The sequence below is a fragment of the Hibiscus syriacus genome, unplaced genomic scaffold (genome assembly GCF_006381635.1).
Source record: "Hibiscus syriacus cultivar Baekdansim isolate YM2019G1 unplaced genomic scaffold, ASM638163v2 tig00000757_pilon, whole genome shotgun sequence".
NCBI lineage: Eukaryota > Viridiplantae > Streptophyta > Magnoliopsida > Malvales > Malvaceae > Hibiscus > Hibiscus syriacus.
Window position 1 is genome coordinate 12,631 of NW_024061817.1, and position 17,364 is coordinate 29,994.

General features: G+C 31.5%; 1 protein-coding gene across 1 annotated transcript; it reads left to right on the forward strand.

Moving 5' to 3' along the window:
- The first annotated feature begins 7,888 nt into the window (after positions 1 to 7,888).
- LOC120214174 (UDP-arabinose 4-epimerase 1) lies at positions 7,889 to 13,078 on the forward strand. Its single transcript, XM_039212140.1, has 10 exons — positions 7,889 to 7,953; positions 8,492 to 8,666; positions 9,067 to 9,191; positions 9,588 to 9,701; positions 9,805 to 9,912; positions 10,028 to 10,119; positions 11,048 to 11,189; positions 11,359 to 11,453; positions 11,809 to 11,938; positions 12,328 to 13,078. Exons 2-10 carry the CDS (start codon positions 8,606 to 8,608, stop codon positions 12,697 to 12,699), a joined length of 1,239 nt encoding a protein of 412 aa, XP_039068071.1. The 5' UTR covers positions 7,889 to 7,953; positions 8,492 to 8,605; the 3' UTR covers positions 12,700 to 13,078.
- Positions 13,079 to 17,364: the final 4,286 nt, after the last annotated feature.

The window sequence follows — 17,364 nt, forward strand, 5'->3', positions numbered from 1 at the left end:
TGTAATTCAAGAATTACACTAAATTTTCAACATGTTCCAAATTCACTTCTATTATTTCTAACTTCTTAATTAGACCATTGACAAGTCAAATTCATCCTTAGAACTTCAAAAACCTTTTTATAATAAAAGTTCATTTATAAACTCGTAATAGAAATTCCTTTCTAATTCTCTATTCTTGGTGTTTTAAACTTATATAAGTTTTTCTTAAGCTTATATAACCCCCAAAGACTCAAATCCAACTTAAAAATTCAAGAAATCAACAGCTAAATCAAACTTACCTTTGCTCTTGGCTTCCACGTGAAGAAGAAGAATAAAGGAGAAGAAGAGAACTCTTGAGAAATCTCTCCATTTCCACGTGGTTCCCTTTTCTTATAAAGGAAGAATAAAAATCTTATTTGTCAATTGACCATTTTACCCTTTAATTCATTCCATAATTACTAAATAACCTTCATCATATATTTGTAATAAATCATTGAACTATTCAATTATCCTACTTTAATCACCAATTTCTGAAACTTTATAATTTGGTCACTAACCCGGTATTGAGGATGTTACTCCCACTACATAACACATTATCTAATTCTAACCCCACCATAATAATATAATAAATTAACGTGTGTTAGCAAAACAAAAAGATGAGGAGCTCGCACTCCCTGCATGGCGACCTATAAGGTCGCATGACTTCCATGGCGACTTGAATAGGACATTTGGACCACCTGGCGACCAACAAGATCACTGTAGCAATCGTCCCATTTCAACAATTAATTCTTCGAGAGCAATATCTGGTGAATTTTTTATTTTCAATGCATTATTACGTGAGTTTTGTCAAATTAGATATATCACAAATTTTGAAATTCAAAATGTAAAGTCTAAAGAGCTTAAGAAATAGTTGTGTGATTTCACCATTTTTCTTTTTCAAATAAGAGGATAAAAAATTTGTTTTGAAGAGGGGACTCAAACTCGTGCCCTATGGCACTGGTTTAACCATGTCCTTGCTACTTCGTTTAGGTCTTGGGTGAGTTATGAATCACCCTAAGAATCTTATGAATTTTTTTCGAATTGGACCTTAAAATTAATATATGAATGAACGTGTTCGTAAACGTTAAATCAATTGAATGTGGATATTTTCAAAAATAAACAAACACATACAAACATATATTAAAAAATTTAAATAAACACATATTAAACATGAAGATATTAAAAAATAAACAAATTAATATAAATATAATATTATTAATTTAAGCTCGATTTATTTACCCACTATAAATTTTGATTTTATATAATTATATATAAATGAAATTTTAATTTATTTTCAATTACACACGTTTAAAAATTTTAATAGATATAATTTTTTGTATATATAATATTTAAACATAAAATTATATTTTAACGCAGTTGCTCGAACCTAAAACTTTTATAAAGAATAATATTCCTTTTAATTACTTAAGCTTATTGACGAATTCAACTAATGATATTTTCAAGTAAACTTGATATTTTAAAATGCTAATTTTTAAGGAAACTTGATATATTCTTGATCCTTGAATCTTCTAATTTATTTGGTAAAAGTCAAACCATGTGAAATTTCATTGATTGCTCACTAAACCTAACATGGAGCCTGGCCTAACCTATATTATTAATCAAATTAAGAATATTAGAATATTATAGAATTTTTAATTTCGTTTGATTGTGAAAAAATGTAATGAAAATCAAATTGGCCAGATTTTTTTATATTCAAGTGTCTTCTAAAAAAGTATTTGACACTTTACCTAACATGGGGCCTTCCACAACTTATTAGAAATCAAATCAAGATTAATTAATTAGTTATTGATTGATTTGATGTGATAAATTATTTATTTTTTCATAATCATTTATATATTTATTAATCAATTAATACGGATTGAACAATACATAGACAATGACTACCTCCCTAACTCAATAGTTTTATTCGTAAATATCAAGATTCGAATATTTAATATTACTTAAAGGATCTAGTGTTTTATCTCACCAGACCAACTAAATGTCGATAAATCTTTTAAAAAAATTAGAGTATGAATATTATCGTTGTAAAAAAAGTAAAAAAAAAATTAGTTCAGTAGATCTTTTATTTTAAAAACTAATTTCTAGAATAACTTTTATAAAAATTAAGGGATAAATGTATCATTATTGCTTAACAACCTTTATTTTACTCTACTAATTAATTATGGATGTTATTTATAATTATAAATTTATGTAGATTTTTTAAAGTTTTTTTTTCAATTTTGAATGTGCACTTTTCATCATATCTTTAGGTTTCAAGTTATATTTTTTAGAGGACTCACCAACGAATTAATTAAATGCTTAATTGTTTTGTAAAGTTATTTTGTATATTATTTTTTAAAACAAAAAAATTTGAATTGCCCTTTGAGTAAGTTTTCAATTAAATGCTTAATTGACCCTTAAGCGTAACCCTAAATGTTTGATGTATAAAGGTACATGGGTTCTTGACTTAGTGGTAGTGTAGTTTTTTAATTTCACAAGTATAATTAATAAATTATCACATGTTTTAATTAATATTTAAAAATGATATGATAATAAAAAATCATCAACATTTTTCATTTTTTAATTAGGTCCTTAATTTTATTTTCCTTTGATAATTTAAGTTATAACATTTAATTTTTTACAAAAGTTTTCTTTATAATCAACTGATAATCATATCAATTAACAATCAACATTTTTCTTGACATGACAGGATAACACTAAGGGTGCGTTTGGTTCACGTAATGTAAGATTATCAGCGGAAATAATATTATTGGGAATGTTGTATTGTTGTGTTTGGTTCGTTTAGCATGAATGTAAGATTACATTGTTTGGTTAAAGGAATAAAAAATTATTGGAATATATGTTTTATCAAATTGTCCTTATTATATATTTATTTTTTTAAACAAGTTGAATTCTACAATAATTAATTTATATATTTTCTTTAAAAATACAAAATTGAAAAGATAAATAGGTTTAATGAAATGGTAAAATTTTATTTTAACTCCTGAATTTTATATAAAATTCTAATTATGGACTTTTTTGTAAATCCAAAATAGTTTAAGGATAAATTTGTAATTTAAACTTCGTATAATTTTTTCAACGATAGAAGAAGGATATTTTTTTAAAAAAAATTAAGGGCATTTTAGTACAAAACACCGAGAATGTAACAATACCTAAGGGAAGGAGGAATCACATTTCCGGTAATATACCCCAAAATACCACTGTTGGGAATAACTTATTATCGGGGGTTGAGAATGTTTGCAATCCAAACAGGGAAATAACATTCCATTCCCCTGATAATATGAGATACCATGAACCAAACGTCCCTTATAGGTATAATTAAGAAAACAAATATATTTATAGAAAATATTTGTTCACCCATATCACGAGTGTGATAAAATCTAAAATTTATTCATTTTAAATACGCACATAGCATATTACATGCTAATCGATCATAGATTCACTAGTATGGTAGTATTTATAAATAAGAACCCATATTCAAATATAGTTTATAATTTAACTCTTACTTCTGTAATCATTAAAGTGTGTATATATATAAGAGTAAAGTACATAAATATTACTCTAATGTGGTGCGTTGTTTAATCATTTAACTATTAAAAATTATAAAGTAGTTTTTTAATTATAGAGTGTTATTTTGTTGAGTCCACATACTATTAAAAATTATAAAATAGTCATCAGGTTATTCATATATTATAAACTTGTTATTTTTTGTTAAAAAATTGACAACCGTTTGAGTTTGACGTTAACTTGTTCATTGAGATATGATAAAATCTGATCCAGAATCGTTTGAGTTATATTTAATGGATCGAGTATATATTTACATTATATCATCGAGCCAATGTTTAAAAGAAATAACATTGTTAATATACATCATTAAAATATGATTTTATCATATATAAGCCAGTAGATTAACATCTAGTTTAGGTGACCGTCAAACTTTTAACTGAAAATTATGAGTTTATAACCTATGGATAGTCAAGTGACAATTTTATAACTTATAATAGTCAGATGACTCAACAATGCTACATAATATAGTAAGAGGATTATTTTATAATTTTTATTAATTGAATGACTCAAAAAATAATATCATATAGTCAGAGATCATTTATGTATTTTACTCTATATATATATATATAATTGTCTAAGGTTTGGAAAACTCAACGGACGGCAAAAATATAATGTGGTAAGAAGCCAAGGGTTTTTAGGAAATCAAGAAATGTAGCAGTTTGTTTTGTTTTGTTTAGTTTAATGCATGATTTTCAGAACCGGACCGGTTAGTGAACCGGTTATGCTACCGGTTTATTGGTTCAATCGGTTGAATTGGTCTGACCGGTCAGAAGAACCGGACGATGTCATAATTATTTAAAAAATTAAATAAAAATATCAAAAATATTTAATAAAAAATAATTTTTTATATCACAATTCATTTTTAAAGCAAGTCATAACATATATATATAAGTTAAAAACCATAAAATCAAGTGAAATAAAATTATTCAAATTAACTACAACATAATATTTAAGGTAAAACATATTAAATAATAAATATAATTATATAACTATAATTAAAAAATAAATTTGGGGTTAAAAAAATCATTAAAAAATTATATAACTATAATTATATAACTATTCTTTCACTTCAATCAAGCTCGAATTTTAGGCTTCAATCGAGCTTCTAATTTTTTTTGAGTTCAAGCATTGTTGAGTTCAAGTTTCAATATTATATTTCGAGTTTGAGTTGAACTTGATAATTTTTAGCTTGTGAGTTTGAGTTGAGTTGAGCTTACTTTTAAAGTTTTCAAGTTCGAGTCGAGCTCAGCAATACTCGAGTTCGTCTTGGCTCGTTTAACAAACGACGTTGTTTGGTTTAATTTTTTTTTTTTTAAAAACAAAAATCCCGTTTTTTCTGATTTTCAGCCGATCCGGTTCGAACGGTTTAGCGGTTCTGATCGGTTCACTAATAGCGGTTCAACCGGTTTAGATTGAACCGGACTAAGCAACGATTTCCGGTTAAATCGGTTGAACCGACCGATCCGGTCCGATTTTCAAAATAGAGGTTTAATGTTGTTTTTGCCTAAAAATGTAATAATGTGGCAACCTACACCTAGGGGACGTCCTTTTGGTAATGGGTCCAATCTTTCCAACACATTCGGATCATGTCGGTTTCCCTTAAACTCTATATATTTTTTTATTTGGTTAAATAGTATGCTATGAAATATTATAAAATGGTCGAATTCTAAAAAGTTAACTCTTAATGTTTTAGTATTTTATTAATTTAATTCATATTAATCCATTTTTATTCTAAACAAATGATTAATTTATAACTTTTGTTAACTCCAATAATTCAGAATCAACAAACTTAACCCTCAATATTTCTTCAAAAACTTTAACAATTCACCCAATTTTAGAAATTAGAGGGACTTAAAAGTCATTTCCCCAAAAATAAAATATTTCACCCCCTAGTGTAAAAAAAATAAAAAGGAAAGGAGATTTGAGGTGGCAGTGTATTGTCAAACTTGTTAGATACAACTATTTGATTAATTGGTACTCCACTGTCTGCCTTCACTGTGGACCTTTTCAGATTCCTTTCTAATTAATAAACAAATAGTTTAAATAAGCCCCAAACATCAGCAAAATCACAGAAAAATGTCGATTCGGTTTAGAAGTGGATGGAAGAAATTTCAAGCTTTAATTGTGATCAAAATACATAAAATCAGGGTGGTTAATAGTACGAGTACCTCGTGAGTTGTTCGAATTTGATTTAGTTAATATTTAGCTTAAATTGATTTCATTCAAGTTTAAGGTAGACTCGAGATTTTAACGAGTTAAATTAAGTAAGGTTAAACTTGACTCGATAAGTTCTTAAGCATATCATTAATATTTTATATAATATTTTAATAGTCACCTTAACAAAATATTTCATTTAAAAAGAAAGTCTAATTAATAATTACTAATTTACTAATATATGACAAATATATGTTAAATTACTAATTAATAATAATTAATTTATTAGATTTTACACATAGTTAAAAAAAGATAAAAATTCTAGAGTACTTAACAAGTAATGAGTCAAGCAACAATAACAAGTCAGTCGAGCAACAAGTTTTTATGAAAACGAGTCGAGTTAAAATTTTGTTAAACTTAACAAGTAAGGAATCGAGTCAAAAAATAATTTTCTTTAACGAACATAAATCAAACACCACCCAACTAGCGATTAACTCACTTATAAGTACACCTACGTACAATTCCATCAAAGTTTGATAAAGAAATTGAATAACTTCGATAAAAGTTAATATACAACCATGTTGATAATTTACAAGACTTAAATAAAAATATATTTAATCTCAAATTCATATATTATACTTAGATATGGTACGCGACTCAAATTTAAAATATTGAGCGACTTATTTTATTTTATTTAAAGTGCCATAATTCAAAATTTAAATTTTATTTAAAAATTTAATATCTAATCCTAATATATTAATTAATTGAATTTAAATATATTAATAAAAACGTGGAAGCATGAAATTGGGGGATTTTTTTTTGAAAAAAGGGCCACGTTGGGTCGTATAAATAGGTAGAGGAAACATAGTCCCGCCACCATCGTTTCTACCTTTATTTTATGTGCATCTTATTTCCTATTCATAGCACCATCATTGCTTCTTAACAGTTTTTAATGTTTAATTATAAATGTTTTTTTTTAGTCTAGACACTTGGTTTATTTTAATAGTTTTTAATATCATACTACTATATATTAATATGACCAACGAAATCTTAGTTTCATGGTATGAAGAAATTGAGGGAAATTACATGTTAAAAATGATTTATTTTAACACGAAGTAAGTTATCTCGGTGGTTAAAATGATGATTATTTTTTTATAGGTATTAGGATTGAGCATCTAGAAATATAAAGGTATTTAAACATTCAATATCAAATGGTTGAGAATCTTTAGAACATATACTACTTTGTAATCGCCTTAAATTAATAAAAAATGATTTATTTTAAAATATATATTTAAGTTATATGATGTTTTTTATTTAGATATTCAACTAATTTTTATATTAAAATATTTATTTAAAAATATATATATTTTTATTTAGATATTTAAAGTAACCTTGGTTAATGAAATTTTGTTATTTTTTTGAGGTATCGAGTTCGAACACATGTATATAGAGGTATGAATATTTGATGTCGAATAATTGAGAGTCTTCAAACAAATATTATCTCCTATTCACCTCATACTAATAAAAAAGTTAACATGTGACATTAGGAATGGTCAAATATCATGAACTCGACAAGTTTTGATCTGATCAAACTCTTGTAGAATAATTTTTTTTAAAAATTGAGTTCAAAGCGGGCCAAGACAAACGTTGAGAGAAATAGTGAGAATCAAGTTTATAATAAAAAATTATTGACCTAATCCAACACAAAATATTTTAAAAGTAATTATACATTATTTAACATATTTACAAAATACTATTGTATATATACCTAGAACTTTCCATCCATATTGTATATATTTCCTCAAAAATCTAATTTATATTTTGTAATTACAAATGATCAAACTACACGAGAGGGATTAAATTCATCAAAACACATAGTAGAAGGACCTTCTATTGAATTGGACCAATATTTTATGACGTATAAAACTACACCTCAATAGTCGATTCACAGATACCTTTAATCCCAAAGTCTGAACTTTGGTTTGGATTCATCGGTTCACCAGTTGGCACCTGTCATCACCCATGGACAAGGAGAAAATTCCGCCTATTTTCACAGAATGTTCATTTTTAATTTTTATTTATTTATTATTCTGGGGCTCTTCTTCTTATCTTATTATTCAAACATACGCGTAAGACCGGCTGCTGCTCGTTCCTTTTCCCCCTGTTTCGCTCTCATGCCGTCAATCATCGTGGGTGGGTTATTCTTCTTTCTAATTAAGCTACCCTTTACTTTATTTTTGTTTTATTAAAGCAAATTTCTTGCACTGTACACTTGCATGTATTAAATATGATTTATTAGATCCTTCTGTTGATGCCAGTTCAACCGATCTTTATATTTTCAGGTAAATTTCTTTGTTTTACTTTGAATTCTTTCTCTTTGTTGAGAACGATCAAATTTTGTTGATGGGTTATTTTTCTTTTTCTGTTTTCGTTGATGATTTGGGTTTCTAACTTGATTTTCTTATCTGGGTCGGTTTCTGATCATTAACAAATAAAATAAAATGTTTGATTATCAAATTCTCTGTTTTTATTTGGATTAATATTTATTATTTTTGACTTTGAATTCTTGTGCTTGAGCAGCCCTGGGTTTTCTTTTTCTGCTTTTAATTGTTTTTAAAATTACTTTTTGTATTTAATTTATCGGTGGTTTTTGTTCTTTTATAAATTCAATGGATCTTTTAATGTTTCTGAAATGTATTATTAATTATTGTTTTGGTTTATTTTTTTGCAGCATATTAGCCAGAACATCATTTCCAAGTAAGGGTGTTTGGTTGATCATTGGAATTGAGACATAAATTCAGGTTGTTGCCAGCTTAAGACAAGTCCTAAGAAGCTGTTTTTCCAGATGCTAAATTTTGCCAGAGGAAGAAGCCAGCAAAGGTCTACCAGATCTATGCCTTTTGATGGTAACATTTTCTCTCTTATTCAATTATGACCCAGTGTTTTTTTTTTAGTTTTAGTTTATGATTTATACCCTTTTTCTTGCTGCTTCTGTTGTTGTTAATGCCATTTTCATGGGATTTAATCCTACCATTTCATTTACGAAGTTTACATTTTTTAAAAGGAAGGGGAGAAAGAGAAAGAAACTTCATTTCATTCTCTCTTTACCTTTTATTTTCAAAATCTTAGTAACATTTTGTTACTGAATCTAGAAAAATATGTATTTTGTTATGTTCGCAATTTCATACATGATTAAGTTATTTACAATTTGGAGCTTGACTTAGTTGCACTAATGCGTTTATAATGATTTAAAAGCGGGAAAAATGTTCTCTGAATTTACAGTTATTGTTCGTGTTTTGCATGTAGGCGTGGAACATCATGATCCCAAAAGGAAGAGCAATTTCGTAGGGAAAATCCTTATGGCTCTAGCCCTTACAGCCTTATGCATTATCATGCTCAAGCAATCCCCTACATTCCGTACTCCAAGTCAGGTACCTTCTTGATTCCATCTCTATTTTTCCCACTTCCCTCTCTATTCTGCAATGCCAAATTTAAAAATGCACGAGAACGGTTGATAATGGTGCAAACTATTTGTTCTCTGTTGAAAATCGGTTATAAAAGGATTGTTCCGAATGTTTGTCATGCATATATTTGATTAGCTTTGATAATTGAAGATCAATCAGCAATTATTTTTACTATTGCTATTGTTTTCATTTTAGTTAGTGTATGTATGGATATATTTCTAGGGTTCCAACAGCAATTATAGGACCTTTGCATATGGTTAATAACATCATCTGTTGTTTCCGTAGCAATGACTGTTTTTAGTTATATACCTTTTCAACTTCTGACAATTTTTTTCTTCAATTTCTTGACTCTTGTCTTTACAGTTCTCCAAACATGAAGAAGGTGTAACTCATGTTCTTGTAACTGGTGGTGCTGGCTATATTGGTTCACATGCTGCTTTACGACTCCTAAGGGAGTCATACCGTGTAACTATTGTGGTATGTTTGTAGTTCAGGATATGCAACTATCTTTTTCTGTAATCATTCACAGCTTGTGCATAATTGGTCTGGGTTTTAAAGGAAGAATTTACCACTTTTGTAGGACAATCTTTCACGTGGAAACATAGGTGCCGTCAAGGTTCTGCAAGACTTATTTCCAGAACCTGGAAGGCTTCAATTCATTTATGCTGATCTCGGCGATGCAAAAGCTGTATCCTTTTAGTGAAATTTGTCATGAATATTCTTTTTCTTTTAAAAAAATAATGATCACTTTAAGGCTTTGAAATATGGATGTGGTGTATTATTTCCTTGATTCTATATTTTAGGTAAATAAAATATTTTCAGAGAATGCATTTGATGCTGTAATGCACTTTGCGGCTGTGGCATATGTTGGGGAGAGTACAATGGATCCTATCAAGTAAGTTTCCTTTATGATTTATGATTGGCATGGTTAGATAGGTCAGATGAGCTGTGAAATAGTAGGTTGCTCATTTTGATGTTTAAAGCTAAAGGAAAATTGATAAATCGGCAAGAGCTGATTTAGTTGAAGAGCTTCACCGTGTGTTTTAGTGCCACAAAATGAGTGTAGGGAAACCTAAGCTTGGACACTTTTTTTATGTTACAATGCAGTAATGCCGTCCTCTAAGGTCAACTCATTTTAATTGCTTATTTAAGTTTTGTAGCTGCACTTGTTACGAGAGCGCTATAAATGGAGCTAAAAATTTCGCATCACTGCAAGTGCAGTTTAGAGAAGAGCTATTCTGGGTCACTAGATTTTTGGATTTGTTTTCTTTTGGTGGATCTGTAGATGGACTTATTCTACCGAGCAAACATTATAACATCCAGACATCTATGTAGAAAGCTTTTTGAATTGTCTACTTTCCTTTCTTTCTCTAACCTAACGGCTCAAAATGAAAAGAAATTGACCTTGGAATGGAGGTTTGCTCATTGTGTCTTTTCTAGATGCCTTCTTCTAATCAACCGTTGCTATTGAGCCACAACCTTCACTATTGAGCCACAACCTTCACTTCTGCTTTTCAGCAACCTACTGGCACTGCCACTGATATCATCTTCTACATATCCTCCGACTATTTTCATTAACTAAAAGATCTCAATGTTTTAACACTTGTTTTTTTGGAAAAAGCATCAAAATTGATTATACATTTTCTTGTAAGGATTCAGGGTGAATTGAATCCATCATCATCATTAAGACTGACTTCTGGATCTGCAGTTGTGAAATGTTGTTGCCCGATTAATTACTTGGTAGTTGGTATTATTTGAAACTTCTCAATCTGTACAATTTAATCTAAAGTGTTCGCTATGGTGTGTCTGGCCTTGATTTTCAGATATTATCACAACATTACTTCAAACACCTTGGTGGTGTTAGAGGCAATGGCTGCTCATGGTGTTAAGACTCTAATATATTCTAGTACATGTGCCACGTATGGGGAGCCCGAAAAGATGCCGATCACTGAAGTAACCCCACAGGCAAGTTTAAAGTTGGTTTAATGTCGAGTTATTTTTTTTCTCTAGGTTTTTGTTTGAGGCAATAAATAGGTTTTTGTTTGAGGCAATAAATTGAAGGTTCTTCATCTTGTTATCTAGACATTTACGGCTATAATGCAAGAGAACTAACGTTTGTTTCAAACCAACTCAGGTTCCTATCAATCCATATGGAAAAGCTAAGAAGATGGCAGAAGATATTATCCTGGATTTCTCCAAGAATTCAGACATGGCAGTTATGATCCTAAGGTTTGTATATTTGTTTAGCTCTGAAAGTGAACCTTCGTAATCCATGCTAGCTTTTCTTGACATGTTTTTCGTGCTTATTCCTTTGTTTTCTTTCTGTGAAAGTGCATAACCTTTGGAACTTAACAATATAAAATATCTTCCACATCTTCAACCAAATCTACTGCATTTATAAGACATACACAGAAGCCTTAGGCTGCATATACAAGTATTTGTGACACCGGCAATCTGTAGTTCAAGATTGTTGGTAAAATAAAGCTTAGGATGTCGCTTATTCTGGTCATACGAGTATTTTTTGATAGTCCGACAATTTTCCATTGGTTAGGAGTTCACATATATCTTTGTTGATATCTTTCAGATACTTCAATGTGATTGGGTCAGATCCCGATGGACGATTAGGAGAGGCTCCCAGACCTGAGTTGCGTGAGCATGGACGTATTTCAGGTGCTTGTTTTGATGCGGCTCGTGGTATCATTCCGGGTCTAAAGGTATTCGATTTCTTTTACCACTTTATGTTTCTCATCTCTAGTGATTTCTTTGTATTTCTAGTTAAACTTGGGGTCGATAAGCAAACTAGTTATATAGTATATAACTATAAAAATTATAGAATGCAACTGATATACAGTATATAACTAGTAGAGATGTTCAAAACTAAATAACGAAAACTCTATGGTTTGACAGCTTCCAGCCAGGGAAATTTCGATGAACATTTATTACATTTGCATTTCATCTTTTGCTTGAAACATGTTGTAGATGATGATTTCGTAAATGCTGATGCTTTGAGTGTACCGTGTTCGTTACTTTGGTGGCATTCGTTGCTTGTATTCTAATGTTAAATTTCTGATTTTGCTAACCCGGTTTTTGGTCATTCATGTAGGTCAAGGGAACAGACTATAATACACATGATGGCACTTGCATACGAGATTATATCGATGTCACCGACTTGGTCGATGCTCATGTTAAAGCTCTTCAAAAGTCAAAGCCTCGAAACGTAGGAATCTACAATGTCGGCACCGGGAGAGGTAGATCGGTGAAGGAGTTTGTAGAGGCCTGTAAGAAAGCAACAGGGGTAAAGATAAAAGTTGACTATCTTCCCCGCCGACCCGGAGATTACGCAGAAGTATTCAGCGACCCAACTAAGATCTACCGTGAGCTGAACTGGACGGCTCAACATACTGATCTAGAGGAGAGTTTAAAGACTGCATGGAGATGGCAAAAGGCGCATCGTGATGGATATGGAGCCTCTTAAGTGTTACGGCTTACTCATTGGATCACCAACATTTTACATGAAACGACCAGCACATAGTGACCAAGGATGCCCCCGACATCAGCCGTGTTTCTTCTATTCTTCTATTCTATCCATCATATAGAAGATGGGTTGGAAAATTTTCGAGATGGAAAAATATTTTCCATTGCTGTTCTACATTATTTGGATAGTTGATTATATATGTACTTGAAGCGGTAGTGGTAGTTTAATAACATTGATGGTCAGGCATAGGTATTGCTTTTAGTGATTCTTTTTGCTTCATTTCCTTTTATAAGACTGCCTTTGTGCCTACTGATAATTAACCAGCCATGGGATCTTACAAAATCTTGAAATTTAATGGAAGCAAAAGCTAAATTAAATACTAAATAAGGAAAAGAGCTTGATGTGCTAAATTTCTGTTATTTTATATCTCGTCTTTGATGCGTTAAACTGAACAGATTAGCAACCTGCATTTACAAGGAAATCATAAAAATGTTTTAAAACTTTTAATACAAAAGGTGCGTTTTGAAGTTTCTCTACATTTATAATATTTAAAAGGTAAATACAACAGTAACAATGGTGTATGACAAGTGAGAAGCAGCTCTTCAACGATGGCTGAAGATTAGCCTCTTGAGTTTGTTCCCTTGGTTCAACTCAACTCAAGTTTCTATACGTTCACAATGCTGCCGAACCCCAAGGCCCAAGATAGAAAAAAGCAAGCAGGTCTATAGCTATATGAATTACCATCCAACTCAAATGTCCATGCAGCAGCAGCAGCAGGTCAATAACTTTAACAGTGACGTATTAATTGTGTTATACCCCGAACAAGCCCACGTGATGTGTTAGAACAAAATTTAAAGTATGACTACCACATTCAGCTAGCTGGCCAGCCTATAATTAACCATGATGATCTTACGATTGACGGACACACTTGAGTAAAATTACTCCCTAGTGGCTTTCTCTTATTTTATATGATTTGGTGCAGGCTAATAGCCTCACTAGTCAGATTCAGAAGCTTAATTTTCAAGCATTGCAGGACATCAATCTTCATTTCCATTTATAAGAAACCCCGAAATTACAAACTTCCACGCCAAAGTGCTATTGCCCTTCATTTACTATTGACAACAACCTACCAACCCTCAAGGCTTCTTCGGATTTGCTTACACCTTTTAAACATTTCAGTTCATAAATGCCAGTTTCTTACAGAATCTGGCAGAGTCATGCCACCTAAAAGCTAATCCGGAAGCATATACAGTAACACCTTCTAGCAATAATTTCAGCTCACCTAGCCTCCACATCACTTGTACATCCAATCAATATAATTAATTTAATATTGTTGATGGAACAAATTTGATTCTTCAATTGTTGACGGTTCATATTTTTTTATTTGGACGGAGAACCGCGACTAGTAATAAAACAACAGTCCATTGATGAGTTTCAATTTGAGGATGATGTAAAAAGGGTTTTTACGTAGAGAACTATATATCTTGATGAAGACTAGAAGAGAAATCTTCTTTTTAGTCTTTCTTAGAGTATAAATACTCGAAGAATAGCTGATGCTAGACTTAGGATCACCATAACTGTTAGTGGACTGTTAATTTGTGTGTATACGACTGTTGGTTATCAAATTTGATAGTCGAAGTAACACCAAAAAATAATGAATGAGAGTCAGGACCATTGGTTGAAGTAGCTCATGAGGTGGCATCACATTTTTGGGGACGTTAATTTGAAGGTATAAAAAATATCTGTCTATACAATAAAGATTTATATAATACGTAATTTGAATTAATTGTTCAATAAATTAAATATCGATGGTTATATAAAAAAATTATAAATCTACTAATATATGTGATTTTAAAAAAGAAAAGTTAATGATTCGTGGAGACGTGCAAAGGGTGGAATATATTCGTTTCTTCCGGTCAGTTAATTGTCGTTGGAAGCAGTTTCATCTTTTAAGAAGTTGGTTATGTTATTCTTGCTGACTAATAGATTATATAGTAGGTCTAATTATGTTCCAGTCCCTGTATTCTTAGGGTTTTCAAAGTTCAACCCCTATATTCCAATAGTTTACACTATATACTTGTATAATTAAAAACTAAAATCTAATCGATAATACTGTCAACTAATTTCTGTTAAATTTAAGTACTTCATGTGTTATCAATTGATTTTGATTTTTAAATAAGATATTTGAATATTAAAATGTCATTATTTAAATTAAAAAATTGTTGGTAGTATTGTTAATTCGAACTTAAATTTAAAATTTAATTTCTTAATCAGATAAGGAGATAGAGAGATCAGTATATGATTAAATTTTAGAAGCGCGAAGAGCATAGGGACTGAAGGAAGAATTAAACCTCATATAGGGGATCATAAGAATTACAGTCTATACGAACCATACCTGGACATGCAAGGGTGTTACTGTTAGGGGTTAGCACTTAGCAGTGTCTTATTCCCCAAAAAATGAATTTTTTTTTGCTTCAATCCCTTAACAAATTTTGAAATTATAAATTAGTCCCCTTGAGGGGAATTCTTTGACTCCTTTGAGAGAAGACTCTGTAGTTATGTTCGTCAGTAAGTTAGTCGTAAACCCTTCCGTAGGTCTATATTATCTTTTTGTAACAACCCGACTATTTACAAAATAATATTAATTGAAATTGGAGGTAAATTGTGAAAATGGGTGAAATTAAATGAGTAAAGTATAATTTATGAAAACTTGTATGTTATTTTTGAAGTAAAGGAAATTCAGGGACCAAGCCCTGAATTTCCCCTAAAAGTGTCGACAGGTTTGATTATAACTTAACGTGTTTTCTGATTTCAATCAGAAAACACAAAAGCTTTTCTTAAACTTTCACTCCTCCCGCACCTCGACTTTCAAGTTCGATTCCGATGCCGTTCGACATCCGATCATCAAATTGAAACCACCATCGTGATCGTTATCGAGTCAGGAACAATCCCCTTAAATTAATTGAAGCGAAACGCTGCTAAACGTCGGGAATTTCAAGTCAAAGCATCGACGTTTTTTTTAGCTCTATCGCCGAGAAAATCTCAAATTCACCGTCGACCGTCGCTCAGTTTACGACACCTCCTGCACCATCGTGTTCCTTGTGTCGTTTCGAGTCCACCGGTGTCAACCTTGTCCGCCGTCGACGGCGGTGCGTGAGGAGGTGGTGCAGTCAAAGATTCGGCCGATTTGAAATCGAGCTCTCCGCCATTCAAAAATTTGAACCGATCGTTGTAAGTATCTCGAAATCGCTCAAAATAATTTTTAGAAATTTTTCTGAGATTTTTAGGGCCCCGGAAGACGCCTCACGCGCCACACGCGCCGCCGCAGGGAGAGTGGCTGCTGGAAATCGATTTAACCGGTTTCAACCGGTTCTGGTTTGACCGGTCTGACCCGACCATTGACCCGACCCGATCCGACCGTTGACCGTTGACTTTCTTTGACCAACACTTAAAATAGCTTTGACCGAGCATTAAACGACCGTTAATCTTTTCCAAGTATATCTATCCTGATAGTTTTCGACGTGCCGAATCTGTTTCCGCTGTCCGTTTCATCAAATTCGAACCCGAAGGCCTCCAAATTGACGGTCAAAGTGGTTGACTTTGACTTTGACCAAGAATCTGAATTTTTGAAAAGTCATACTTTATGTTTTTCGACGTCCTGATTCCGATTCCGCAATCCGTTTGGCCAAATTCAGACTCGAAATACCCCAAATTGATAGTCAAACCCGAAAAATGCTTATATACTTAAGAAGTCTAGTTTTGAACAATTAAATAGTATTTGGGACTGATAGATTATTATTGTTTGAAGGTACAAGAGACTCTCCGGATCGTTCGACAGCTCGACCCAGCTCTTCTAGATCAGTTAAACCACGTGTGCCATTATTCACGCGTTCGAAAACTGTAACAGAGCGTGGTGAAACCAGCAATCAGTAGATTTGCTATTTGAACCTATTGTCGAGGTGTGTTCCCTACTTATTACTGAACTGTTTTATTGGTTTTAATATGTGGTACACCGAATTCATTGATTATTGTTTTATGGATGCACCAATTTTATGTGACAATTTATGGAATATGGCTGCTATCTAATTTTTGTTTTGAAATAGTATATGATTACCATGTTTTTGGATTTATGGAATTTATGTCACGGTGCAATTGAATTTTGGAATTGAATTACGATGGAATAGCTTTGATCAAGCTAAATGGGCCTAATGTGACTCTTGAGGGCCCCAAGATGTTTCATTAGGTCGACTTTCCTTTGCTGTGTGCTTAGGGTAAGCTATATGGACTTATTGACTTGGGCTTAGGGATACAAACTTCAGAGCCTATCCTTAAGTCGGCTTTCTTTTTGCTATGTGTATAAAGTAAGCTATATGGAAAATAATTTTGGGAACTACTGATGGTGTACCAGAAAAGGGTTTAAACTATGATTTTCAAAAGTTAAACTCTTTTACGAATTTGTGAGATTACTGGACTATGATTTGTACCTATTGTGATTTTATGGAAATGTTGGGACACACTGAGCCTAGCTCACCTTTTGAAAATGTTTTCCCCCCTTTCAGATACTGTTGGTTAGATACCTCGGTTCGAGCACTTGGAGGATCAACATATCTCTTGAAGTAAATCAGATTGTAATGTTTTTATCTTGCAAGTTGACTTTATTTTGGT

What these genes read in the sequence shown, in the direction of transcription:
- LOC120214174 (XM_039212140.1), top strand. Translation starts at nt 8,606, where the DNA reads ATGCTAAATTTTGCCAGAGGAAGAAGCCAGCAAAGGTCTACCAGATCT. An exon ending in TCACTGAAGTAACCCCACAG is followed by an intron (nt 11,190 to 11,358) that starts GCAAGTTTAAAG and finishes AAACCAACTCAG; the next exon opens with GTTCCTATCAATCCATATGG. An exon ending in ATGGCAGTTATGATCCTAAG is followed by an intron (nt 11,454 to 11,808) that starts GTTTGTATATTT and finishes GATATCTTTCAG; the next exon opens with ATACTTCAATGTGATTGGGT.